Raw genomic sequence first — 12936 nt, 5'->3', positions numbered from 1 at the left:
ACAAAAGTTAATTGTAACATGTGTATAGTGTAATTGGTATTTTTTAAAACGAATAAGGCAGCTGACATGCATACAACAACTTGGACTGCAGTAAAACAAAAAAATTAGCATTGTTTATGAGGGTTTTTTTTCCTTTTTCTGGATATGTGTGTTCTGCTTATTTCAAACAATAAAATCAATTAGCATTAGGTAGGGTTTGGGTTTCTTGCATGGTTTCATTAATGGGAAATTTGAAGAACAGCCAGCCAAAGGTGAAATTTTGTAACAATTAGCAATTCAATATTTTTGGCTCTACTAAGGAAGTTTTATTGTAAACAGAATTATGTAGATAGCATTGCAATGGCTTGCTCTGACTGTTTCTGCAGTATGTATGTAAGTAGTCACGCTGCAGTCTCCCACAACAAATCAGGTACGATAGGGACAACCAACATTATTTCTCTGCAACCAACCATATCATTTCTGCTAGCATGTAGGAGCAGAAAAAAATCAAGACTTAATATTTGTTAAAATATTTATTAAATGTATATGTATGATGTATCCCATTATCTAAGAAGAACCTGTGGGTAGGATTTCACCTGCATAATATTTCTTTTGCAGTGTATTCTGAAGAGTCACGTAAGTACTGATGAAAATTGTGATTTTCTTTTACAATTATTGTATTACAGGAACCATGCTTCCAGTTTTCTGTGTAGTGGAACATTATGAAAACTCCATTGAATATGATTGCAAAGAAGAACATGCAGAATTTGTTTTGGTAAGGAAGGACATGTTATTCAACCAGCTGATTGAAATGGCATTGCTATCACTTGGATATTCTCATAGCTCTGCTGCCCAAGCAAAAGGTAAATATGGCCTAGAAATAAGCAAAATGATATATATTTACTTGTAGTGGAAGGATTTTTTTTCAGGAAGTGTATATCATCTCCAGCAGAGTGAAATGGGTCTTTTAAATTTTGCTAAAATGCATTTTCATGACCATTTGTCTGTTTATCCAAGTGAAATGTTGTACTGTGTTTTTGTTTTTAAATGATTTAAGTTAAATAAATGATATGCATCACCAAGGATTTACAAGAAAATAAAGAGTGCATTTCAGTAGATGAACTTCTGAGGAAGTCAACTTTATTCTATGATTGAGGTTCTTTTCTTTTTGTAACTAAGAAACCAAAATCCCTTAGTTTACAGAGACAAATAACTAACAGTAAGAAATTATTTGTGTATATAAGCTCATTATTACTCTTACTGTAAAAGGGAGAAAACTTGGCACTGGACTTAAAAAATAACATATTAGCATAACATCCAATAATCATGGATTTTTGTAGCACTTTCTTCACATTCACAGCTTCTTTTCCCTCTCATCTTTCTGTCTGATGCAGGACTAATCCAGGTTGGGAAATGGAACCCAGTTCCTCTGTCCTACGTGACAGATGCTCCTGATGCTACAGTAGCTGACATGCTGCAGGATGTTTATCATGTGGTCACATTAAAAATCCAGTTGCACAGGTATGTCACACAGGGTGGAAGTGTTAAGATAAAACAGAGTTAGATGTATTACAAATACTCAGTTTGTGCTGAGTTAAGCATGCAATCTGTAAAATAATACCTGCATTCTTTTGTTATTGCAGTTAATCAGGAAGGGAAAAACCACCCACAATATTATAGAAATCTTATATTCATATAGCTCCAATTCATAGCTTTTCTTCTGGTATCTCATTAAAACTATATTGCATTTTAGTCAATTAAATGATGCATTGCAAGAAGGCATTTTACATAAAGTTTACTTAAGAGAAAAATATTTTTGCATATCATGAACAGCACCATCTGTGTGCATTCTGAAAAAGAATGACTTGTTCACTCTTATTGTTGCAGTCAAGGTTTTTAAATTTCACTGTAACTAAAAGGGAGGGGGAGCTAATATATTAATTCTTTTCATGATCAGTCTTGAGAAGGCATTACACCTTAAATTGTTTTACCAAGCGCATCAGAGCAGGAAGGTAGAAGTAACATGAAAAAATAGTCACCACATGCAGCTGATGTATAATTCATGCATCAATACAGCAGATGTGTTGTATAAAGTAATTAACTAATCGGAACAATCAGGAGACTGAGAGCAATCTCCAGATGCATCTGCTTGATGCGCAAAATGAAATCTGTCTGTCTTAAAGGAATGTTCTGCAGCAGAATGCAATCTTGTAGTAATCCCTTTTCTCATCTTATGTCTCAAATAGTTGCCCTAAACTCGAAGACTTGCCTCCCGAACAGTGGTCTCACACAACAGTACGAAATGCTCTAAAGGACTTACTGAAGGATATGAACCAGAGTTCATTGGCCAAGGAATGTCCCCTTTCACAGGTATTTTACCTAATGTGCAGTACATGGTAAAACACCACAGGCAACACTGATCTGAATTTTCCACAGACTATTTCTGCTGGAATCGTTTGCCAAAAACATTAATTTGCGTGACTGTTTCATCAACTCTCTAAAATGTGTTAAATTCATATTGAAACAACTGCTGAGATACTAAATCCTGCAAGAGACTTTTCTTTATACCTTACCAAGCTGACGTTTCACTAACTTTATGTCAAATTTTTTGAACTGTGTTATTATAACTTCCCTTATTAGAGGCCAGATGCATCACAGTAGTTAAAAGTCTCTTGAATTTGTTAAAATTTCTGATGGATTTCAGTGTTTTTATCTGAACTAGTTAAGACTTCAATTGAGAAAAGCAAAACGTCACATTGGTATTCCTTGTGAGCGTACCATATGTTCTAAAGTTTTACTAAAGAAAATCAGCCACAGCGTAGTATTAATCCAGATATACAACAGCACTTATATAATGCGTGAGACCAATTTCATATGGACAACTTGGAAGTGGCTAGGGGATATTTCACACTGCTGCTGTGTGTAAATGAAATAAGTGTATTTTTAAATATGTTCGTATTATAATGCTAAATAGAATATTAATATCCTTTCTTGAATAACAGTCAGTTACATTGCATGTTCCTATGCGTGTCATCATGAACAGACATATTCTCTAGTAAGTGCCTTTTTAGTTTTACCAATTTCCCATGTTGTAAATAATTATATTTTCCTATAAGGAAATATTATTTTGGTCACTGTCCCTAAGGACAGTACTATTCCCTTACCCAATTTTTCCTGTTTTTCCATAACAGCCGGCATCTGCCCAGTGGTAGTTTTTACCATTATTGTCCAATCTACTTACATTCTTGTCAAACTGAAAAACTTAGATAATCTTGTAAATTCAACTCTCCACTTCCTCCCCTTCCTCCTCCTTCTCCTCCTCCGGTATATATATTCTCCTCCTCCGGTGTATATATTCTACTTTCATTTTCCTGAGTTCCCATGTAAATCCTTTTTAGAAAGTTCATGTAGAGACTATAAAATAGTTGGAGAATTTGTCGATATTTAAGGTCAGAAGCTTTGTGAAAACTTTCCCCAGAGTTTAGTTGTATAATGATGTGACTTCTGTCAATCAATGGTAAAAAACAGACACAGCATATTTGTAGGGCTCATACAGTATACAGACATTACTTGGGCTTTAAAGCTATTTGTATCTTTCAGTGCTAAGAGAGATTTCATCCATTTTGGGGCCTAAATGAAAAAAAAAGCCTGAAAATTCCAATTAAACTGTTCTGAGGCTTCCAAAGGAAGAGTTGATATGCATGCTTGCTTCCTTTTGTATTGATTTTGACTTTTTAAAGTCTGGAAATTGTTGTACGTTATGTAGTTGAATGTGTTGTATGTTTAGCTGGCATGGTGACTCCTGTGTTAAGTCCCACTTTGTTGAATAGGATTTATGTGGAACTAAGTGTGCATAAAATTTCAGCTACAAAGTTCCTGCCTTTGTATTATTTAATGGTGATATGGTAGAGAATAACAAAGCAGGGATAGAGGGTAAGAACAGAAAACTCTTGTCTTAAGATGCAATAGTTCATTTGTTTTGGCATACTATTGTAATCTATTTGCAGTTTGTCTGGAAAATTCAGTATGATGCAATGGTAAACAAAAGACTTCTGTTGCCTTGTACCTGGATCAAATGTTATGTGGTAGTCCCTGTATCTAAAGAGATCATTTCAAATGAAAAACCACTTTAAGCAGCACATTGAAAGAACAGAACTAAAACATCTCAAAAATGTAAATTGATCTGTGGCAAGTTTGACACGGCAAAGCCAGGCCATAGCTGTTAGGGCAGGCTACAGTATAATTTGATGGGCTGCTATATGAAATTTTTTAAAATTTATGTAAGTAGAAAATACAGCAGGCCTCTTTCCTCTTTCATGTATTTTCTTGATTTGCTAATTTGTCAGTGAAACTTGTCATTTTATACTTGATGAGCAGACTCAATTCACGCCACAAAATCCTTTTTTGAACCAAGGATTTTGCCATTTACATTGCTTATACATCACCCTGTGTCCATTTATTTTGTGAAGAGTTAAGGATGGCTCTGTCTTACATGTGAGATGACTTCATGCTTTACAGTAGAAAGCCTGCTTTTTAGAAAGCCTGCTAGAAAACTCAATTTTCTTTCCAAAATCTATTACAAACAAAAAAGTTAGACTTTTAAGATATGGATTCTAAGGATTTACTTTACTTTTTAACGGTTTACTTTTACAAGAGTTGTATGCTGTAGAACTTTCCTAACAGCCATAAGAACTTTTTCCGTGGATAAAATCTGACAATCCATTTTATTAAGATTTCTTACACCAACCAAAATTATCTAACAGTTCTTGAGGCTTGTAAACCTCATATGTTGTACTGTTTTGTATTCGGGATATATTTCTGGCTGGGCCATAAATTGCCTCAGCTATAAGTGTCTGCCATATGCAGTCACACACAGAGAGACAAATATATATCTCTCTGTCTGTCTGTCTGTCTGTCTGTCTGTCTGTCTGTCTGTCTATCTATCTATCTATCTATCTATCTATCTATCTATTGTTGTTGTTTAGTCGTTTAGTCGTGTCCGACTCTTCGTGACCCCATGGATCAGAGCACGCCAGGCCCTCCTGTCTTCTACTGCCTTCCGGAGCTGGGCCAAATTCATGTTGGTCGCTTCGATGACACTGTCCAACCATCTAATCCTCTGTCGTCCCCTTCTCCTCTTGCCCTCACACTTTCCTAACATCAGGGTCTTTTCCAGGGAGTCTTCTCTTCTCATGAGATGGCCAAATTATTGGAGCCTCAGTTTCAGGATCTGTCCTTCCAGTGAACACTCAGGGTTGATTTCCTTCAAGATGGATAGGTTTGTTCTCCTTACAGTCCAGGGGACTCTCAAGAGCCTCCTCCAGCACCACAGTTCAAAAGCATCAATTCTTCGGCGGTCAGCTTTCTTTATGGTCCAGCTCTCACTTCCGTACATCACTACAGGAAAAACCATAGCTATGTCTGTCTGTCTGTCTGTCTGTCTGTCTGTCTGTCTGTCTGTCTGTCTGTCTATATCTATCTATGGTTTTGTATTTGGGATATATTTCTGGCTGGGCTATAAAAATGCCTCAGCTATAAGTGTCTTTTCTCTGCATACATGGAAACAATTGATATTGCAAGTGTCATTTTATTCATTCTATTTATTGTAATTTTCAGAAAGAAATAAGGAGGTTGTAATATTAGGTCTGTACACCTTTATTTTTCCTCTATGTATTTTAGTTTCCTCATGTACCATTATGTACTGTATCAGCCATAAATCATGTGTTTAGCACTTAAATAATAAAAAAAGCAAAGCAAAGCATGCTGCTTATATACCTCCCCATAGCGCTTTAAGCACTCTTGGGGCTGTTTACAAGTTAATTATGCAGGCTACAAATTGCCCCTCCCTCTAGTGAGCTGGGTACTCATTTTATGGACCTCAGAAGGATAAAAGGCTTGAGTCAACCTTTAGTTGGCTACCTGGGATTGAACCATGGGTCATGAGTAGAGATGAGGGTATTTGAATACAAATACAAATATCCCTCCACAGATAGAGATGAAAAGAGTCTGGCCCCATGGGGCCAGATGGTCCACTCATGATTCTGCCATTGCCGTGACCTCTGCAGAGCCTTCCAATGAGTCCAGAGATCGAGTTTGGCTCGCCATTCCTGGCAGGAGGTGGGATGATAAGCCTCTCTGCTAGATCGAAGAGTGGCTCACCAAACACAATCTCTGGAGCCATTGGAATGCTCCATGGCGGTTGCGGCAGCAACACAATTGTGAATGGACTGTCCGGCTCCATGGGGCCGGACCCTTGTTATCTCCACCTGTGGGGGGATATTTGTATTAGTACACAAATACCCCTATCTCTAGTCATGAGCATAGTTTTGGCTGCGGTACAGCAGTTTAACCACTGCGCCATGAAGTTCTATAATAACTTCTTGCCTTCAGTACTAGTTCTAAAGTAATACATTTTGATTGCATACATATGTATACACGCATGCATATGCATACATGCACACATATGCATGCATGCACGCACACACACATCATTTGGACACCAAGTACAGAAAGGTGGCTGTAGGTATGCTCTTTGCCAGATTAGTAAAATTTATAATTGAGCTATTGATAAATGACACATCTGGTTATTGAAAGCTGCGTAGAGGTGTTGGGTGTTTCTTCTAATGCCCTTAATGAAGTGAAATATATAGTCTAGGGCAGTGGTTCTTAACCTTTGTTACTCGGATGTTTTTGAACTGCAACTCCCAGAAACCCCAGCCAGCACAGTTGGTGGTGAAGGCTTCTAGGAGTTGCAGTCCAAAACTCCTGAGTAACCCAAGGTTAAGAACCAGTGGTGTAGGGTTTCTTGGAAATGTAGACAGTGGAATCTTCAATAGTATCAAACAGCAGATAACAATCTCACCACCAGATTCAGAAGAGACCATGGGTACACTTTTATATGCTTTTGTAATATACTTATTGTACAAATAATTGTAGAAAATTACAGTACAAATTATTATACTGCACTGAATGGTTGAGGTACCAAACCACATAACTCAGGAGGCCTGAGCTTGAATCCCCACTCAGTAATGGAAACTCACTGGGAGTATGGAACTGCTAAACCATTCCTTAAATACCTTACTTGCCTTGAAAGCCTTATTAGGGTTCCTATAAGACAGTTTCGATTTGATGGCATATAACAACAAACTGCATGGTTACTCTAAAATAGGATGATGAGTTTGTTAGTTTTAGACAGTATGATTTGAATTTACTACAATAATATCTTAACTTGAAGGGGCCACATTAGTTAAACAACGGCATTCTGATTCTTCCAAGTTCTGCTTCTTTGTGTGATTGTAGGCTTAGATTAGCCCCTGAGAGGAAGAAGCCCATGACTGGGCAGGTGTAATGAGGGGTCAGAAACTCAGCTTATAAAAGAAAGCTCTTCAATACCATCTGATGCCAGAATTCCTCAAAATGTAAATTCATCTGTGATTTCTGGTAATGCTCTAGTGTGCTTGCCCTCTTCTTTTCTTTACATTTATGAAAATGTCACTTCTCTGACTCTTGTTAAAATGAGTGGAACTTTGCTTACTGTATTTGACTATGAAGAGTCTTCATATGACATACAGTGTTGTGACCAACATTAGTTGTTATGGTAATTATACTAATATAGAAATAAAGGATTTGTGATTTGATTTGAATTTTGTTTCAGTAAATCCTAATAGAAGCCTAATAGGATCATGATCTGTAAAGCTACAATTTCTCCCCACTTTCATTGACTTGTGAACAAATAGGCGAGGCACTACAACGTATCTTACCCTCCCATTTTATATAAAGCTCTTTATTTACCAGCCCATTAGAAAACACTTGCCTGCGGCTTGGAACAGGTAATAGCCGATTCTCTTGTCAAACAGGTCTAAGGCCTGGTGTTTCATGTGCTTTAAAGCTTTTAAAGGAGGTACTTAATTTCATTATCAAAATCAGATTGTTTCCAGAGCACCAACATGCACTACTTGCTTCAAGGTTTATAATATCCTGTGATATCATTAGATTACAATGCATTTTTGTGCATCACAAGGCTGTTTCTCATCACTTTCATAAATGCTGATACATTTTAGAGTTTACCCCTCCTTCATAATCCTGAACAGTTTATTTCATCCTTCTCCAGAAAAAAAATGACTGCATTAATAATGTTTTCTGAAGTTTTCTTTATTTTACATAGACATATGCAAATCATAATTTGGCTGAGGCTGGCAGGTCAGTGTGAATCAAGATTCTGTTTCTTATATCAACTTGTGTGATGAGAACTAGTGTGACAGATGTTTCCTGCTGAGTCACACCACTTGCACTCATTCCTTATAATGATGATTTCTACATCTGGAATTTAAAAAAATGGAAGTAGCAAAGTATTGCAGGCTCAGTCTAAACCCTTCCAGTTCCAAAGACTGGGGCCTACTTGAAAAGTTTAGCCGGGCCCCATATTGTTGACCTGATCCCCTTTCAAAAAAATATGATCTAACAGTCAGGAGGGCAAGGAGCTGAATTACTGGGGACGGTGTAAGGTGCTGTAGAATGCCTAGAGCTGATTTTAAAATAGACTTCCTTATGTATGCATGCTTAATGAATTGAGAGGCACTGGATACTCCATCTTCCAAGTGGCAGTAAAATGTCCAGGCCTTATAGCAGAGCCCTATATTGCTGCTGAATCCCTCCCCATGATTAAGGGAGGGATTCAGCAGCAAAGTGGAAATGATTGAAAATGCTTTATAAGACCTTTACACTTGTCTCTATAAAAAATATATAAATGATCCTAAAAATGCAAACTTTCAGGAGGAAGACAGGATAGATAATACTGTTCATGTCTATGTGGTTGCCAGAATTATTTTTTAAGAAAATAGCAAAACATTGTTTTCTTAATGCCTTCCCACATAATTCCCCCACAGTACTTTTTTATTCCTGTGTTCGGCCTTCCATCTCTTTTACCCCTGAACAGTGCAGGGAATGTTAATTACCACAGGTAGATTACAGAAGCTTTTTGAAATCAATCTTACCTATTAACTTCATGTTTGTGTTGTTAATTATTAGGATTACAAGACATTTAGTAAAAATGTGTGACAACTGGCTGCATATGACTGTTTAGAAATAACTGTGGCTTATAAATTTCTACCTTTCTCTTTCACTCTAGGTCAGTTGCCTTATTAATCTTTTAAGAATGGAAATGTGTGTAGATAGGGTTTGGGGAAAACACACCCCTTGGCAAGAGTAGACTTTGGTTATAGATGGGTGGGGTATAAATCTACTAAATAAATAAATACAAATTTTTAAAATTGTTTTTCAATGTCTAATTTTTGTATTCTCTTCTGACCTGGAAGAACTGGTAAATAAGACGATTTGGAGGTTCTTGTGTGACTCAAATTAAGTAGTCTTAATTATTTTTGTAGGGTTACAATCATATAGTACCCGACACATACTCAAAAATTCCCTTGTGTATAAAACTGGTCCCTAAAAACCTGACAACTCTTCATCAGAATTACTTTAACATCTTACATTTAACATCGTATACTTAGACTCTTCAGTTGAAAATGATTTGTATGTTTCTACTTTCTATACATGTTTTTAAAACATTATAGTTGGAAAAGGTTTTCTTAAAAAGGAACTTTTGAGAGGGACAGTTATAATTGTGATAAGAAATACTTAAGCTGCCAGTCCTCTTCTGGAAAGAAAGAAAGATAGATGAAGAGTAACCAGGTCTCACTGATTATACCGTGTTTCCCCAAAAATAAGACAGGGTCTTATATTAATTTTTGCTGCAGAAAATGCATTAGGGCTTATTTTCAGGATATATATATTTTTTCATATACAACAATCTGCATTTATTCAAATATAGTCATGTCATCTTCTTCTGGTTGCTGCGCAATGGTAGAGAGCGGGGTTTCACTTAACTGGGGCGTATTTTGAGGGGAGGGCTTATATTACAAGCATCCTGAAAAATCATACTAGGGCTTATTTTCAGAGTAGGGCTTATTTTTGGGGAAACTGTAATAATAATTTAAAAAGTACATAGTAGCATTTTACACATTTCAGTGTCTTAATAACAGAGAACAATGAATTTGAGAATAATGTAGTACAGGGGATTTCAAAAATAGGCTTTCTGAAGTACCTAGATTAAAATTTCTTGTTCTTTACCCTGTTTAGAAATGGTACTCGAGAATTTGTTTCTTACTCATAGCATATGTTTTAGGAGTTGTTTCTGATGTTGAGAGGGATTACATGCTGTCATGGGCTCTAAATAAAGGGTCTGCAATAATACTTCACTTTATTAGTGGAATACTTTGATCTCTCTACAATTTTGTGGAGTTTCTGATTGTTTCCAGAAGGCTGTGATTTGAGCAAGGAGGAATGCCTGATATTGGACATGTCAAGGATATAGGACAAAGGCTGTCCCTGCTGGTTGCCTGAATATTCACACCATTCCCACAAAAGGAAAACACTGCAAACCAAATCATAAATTACTGTAGAGAATCACAATTTGATAGTATGACTTTCTACAACATCATAAATGGTCTACAGCCCATTCTTGGCAAGAATACTTCATCCTCCCAAGCCCTTGGTAGCAGGTCTGTACTTGCTCATAGTACAGTACAGTATATAACACCTCAATCTCAAACAAATATTGACATATGGCGGGTTACACAATACAGAGCAATAGGTGTGGACTAAACCCTGCTACAAACCCAGATATTCGCTATGTCCCCACATATGCTCTGGCAACACAATTACATGCCCCAGACAATGCCACACGCACCATCAGGAACATGTTTACTTGCTTCTCTGCTAATGTGATCTGTGGCATCCTTAGCCACAATGCTCTTCTTCACTCTACTTTGCACAATCTCTGTGCAGAGAACTGATGGACATACTGTAAGTCTGGCATCAGAAATGGGAACACACACAAACCTGTTTCTGAACATTTCAGTCTACCTGGGTATTCTTTGACCTGACAGTGACTGTTTTAGAAGAAAACCGCTTGAGAACCAGACTTGAAAGAGAAACAGCTGAGATAAGGTACATACCAATATTGAAGACACACTTAAAAGGACCAAATATCAATCAAGAGTTCCTAATTCATTATCAAGTGTGGAATCATATATTGAGTCTGACTAGTAGTGGAAATTATTCACAAGCTGATAGCCCTATTACTAATGAAGCATTGTCACTTTGCCCATTATCTGTGTCCTAACTTGGTTGTGGGGCTTGTATAAATATGACAATTGTGTGGTTTCACTCTAATGTCTGATAAGGTGGACTTGATCTATGAAAGGTCCCATTGAAATGTAACCTTTAGATGCCACAATGTTTTTGCCTCTTTGTTTTTGTTTTCTCTGATACTCTGTATGCAATCTTGATCCCTGGAATTCTCATTTAAAAGGATCTGGTAGGAGATAATGGGAAAAGCCTCAGTCTCAGACTCTGGTGAAACATTGCTGGTCAAAATAGACAGTGCTGAGCTACTTGGGCAGTCAAACATCGTGAAAAACAGCCTTGTATGTTCTTAAATTCAAATCATCCTATGGGCTAGATTCCTTACGCATGTCTTTCTTTTTGGAGCAGAGTTGTTGTTTTTTTGTTTGTTTTAAATTTTGAAATAAATCTAGTGCAACTTTCACAATGTGGAATAAAATGCAGCCATGCAACTAGTCACATATTAAATCTCCATTGCAAACAAGACAGTAATCCCCCTTATTTGCCACGATCTTTTATGTCCCAATTTAATTCTTTTCCCCAGAACCCACCAGAGATGCTAAAGAGGATCTAAGAGGGTACCTCTGTGTATTCTCTCTGTTGTTGCATGGCTGTAATCCAGTAGCTCTTGACCAAATAGATTCAAAATAGTAAAAGGTTTATTTTTAAGGCTTGAAATGTGAATAATGCTAAGCTGGTTGACCTTCTGTTACAATTGTTTCCCTTCTAGCCTTTCTCTGATCTCCTTTCTCTGCTCCTATAGCCTATGCACCATGCCAATAACTCTTCCTTCTGAACCTTTTTCTTTTCTAACCCCTAATGACCACAATAAGTCTTCTCCTTTCTCTGGCGGCCTCTCCACTCTTTATCCCCTCCCACAGTGTTCCAAGGGTTGTGGCTGGCTGTTTCTGAGAGAGTGAACACTAGTGCTGTCCACCATAGGAAATTTAGGAAGAACTTCCTTTGCTGGATCCTGGACATTCCTCTCTAACTCGTGGTGTTTTTAGATATGGATTTCCTTGAAAAGAAGGCATGTGAAGTTTCCTTTAAAAATTGCATGAACAAGATATTTTAATGAAGGCATAGCAGCAGAATTAAATATATTTTCAGAAGTAGAGGAGCACACTAAAATAGAAGTTTTACAAATAAGGCACAGGAGGACAGCAGAGAAATTTAGATGAAGTTCAGAGGGTCATATTTGGCATTGAAGAAATCTGAATTATGGGTCTTTAGAAGGAGGAAAAATACAGACAAGAGATTGACTACTCTTTTGACCCCCTGGCTACTTAGAGACATCTGTGCAGACGTTGTGGACTTCTGTTGTTCACCTCTGCCTAGAGGGCAGTGTGCCAGGAACATAACATTCTTACTTTTACTCTAGAATGTCAGCTTCCTCTTCCAAGTACAACTAGTTAAACAGACATGAAATGTTTGTAACAGCTAATTGTACTACCAGAAAAAGGGGACTCTTGCGTTGTCTGTTTTACATTGAATTGATTTTGAGGACTTTCCATTAATGTAGGAATCATATTTTTAAGTCAACCATAATAAATTTAATACTATTGTGGAGTGGTTTTACCTGTCTTGTGGGCTGTCTGCCATGCTTTGGTTGTATAGTTGAGCACATGCCGGGACACACAATAGCTGAGTCAACCTTGAGCCAGCTACCTGGGATTGAACCCTAGGTTGTGAACACAGTTTTGGTTGTAGTACAGCAGTTTAACCATTGCGCCACAATGCTCTAAGTGTAAAGTATTGTACTTATGATAATAA

At 37.2% G+C, this 12936-nt stretch overlaps 1 protein-coding gene across 18 annotated transcripts in view; it reads left to right on the top strand.

The window, feature by feature from the left end:
- The window catches only part of SATB1 (SATB homeobox 1), a 136685-nt gene that overhangs the window by 41652 nt on the left and 82097 nt on the right, over positions 1–12936 (top strand). For all 18 annotated transcript variants that reach the window (XM_073003365.2, XM_078377262.1, XM_078377261.1 and 15 more), the window contains 3 exons: positions 666–842; positions 1374–1500; positions 2226–2349. In XM_073003365.2, coding sequence (XP_072859466.1) covers positions 666–842; positions 1374–1500; positions 2226–2349 — 428 coding nt within the window. The remainder of the gene's footprint in view (positions 1–665; positions 843–1373; positions 1501–2225; positions 2350–12936) is intronic.

Source organism: Pogona vitticeps, chromosome 6 (assembly GCF_051106095.1).
Source record: "Pogona vitticeps strain Pit_001003342236 chromosome 6, PviZW2.1, whole genome shotgun sequence".
Classification (NCBI taxonomy): Eukaryota; Metazoa; Chordata; class Lepidosauria; order Squamata; family Agamidae; genus Pogona; species Pogona vitticeps.
The sequence above is the reverse complement of the archived record's forward strand: the minus strand, read 5'-3'. Positions and strand labels throughout refer to the sequence as shown.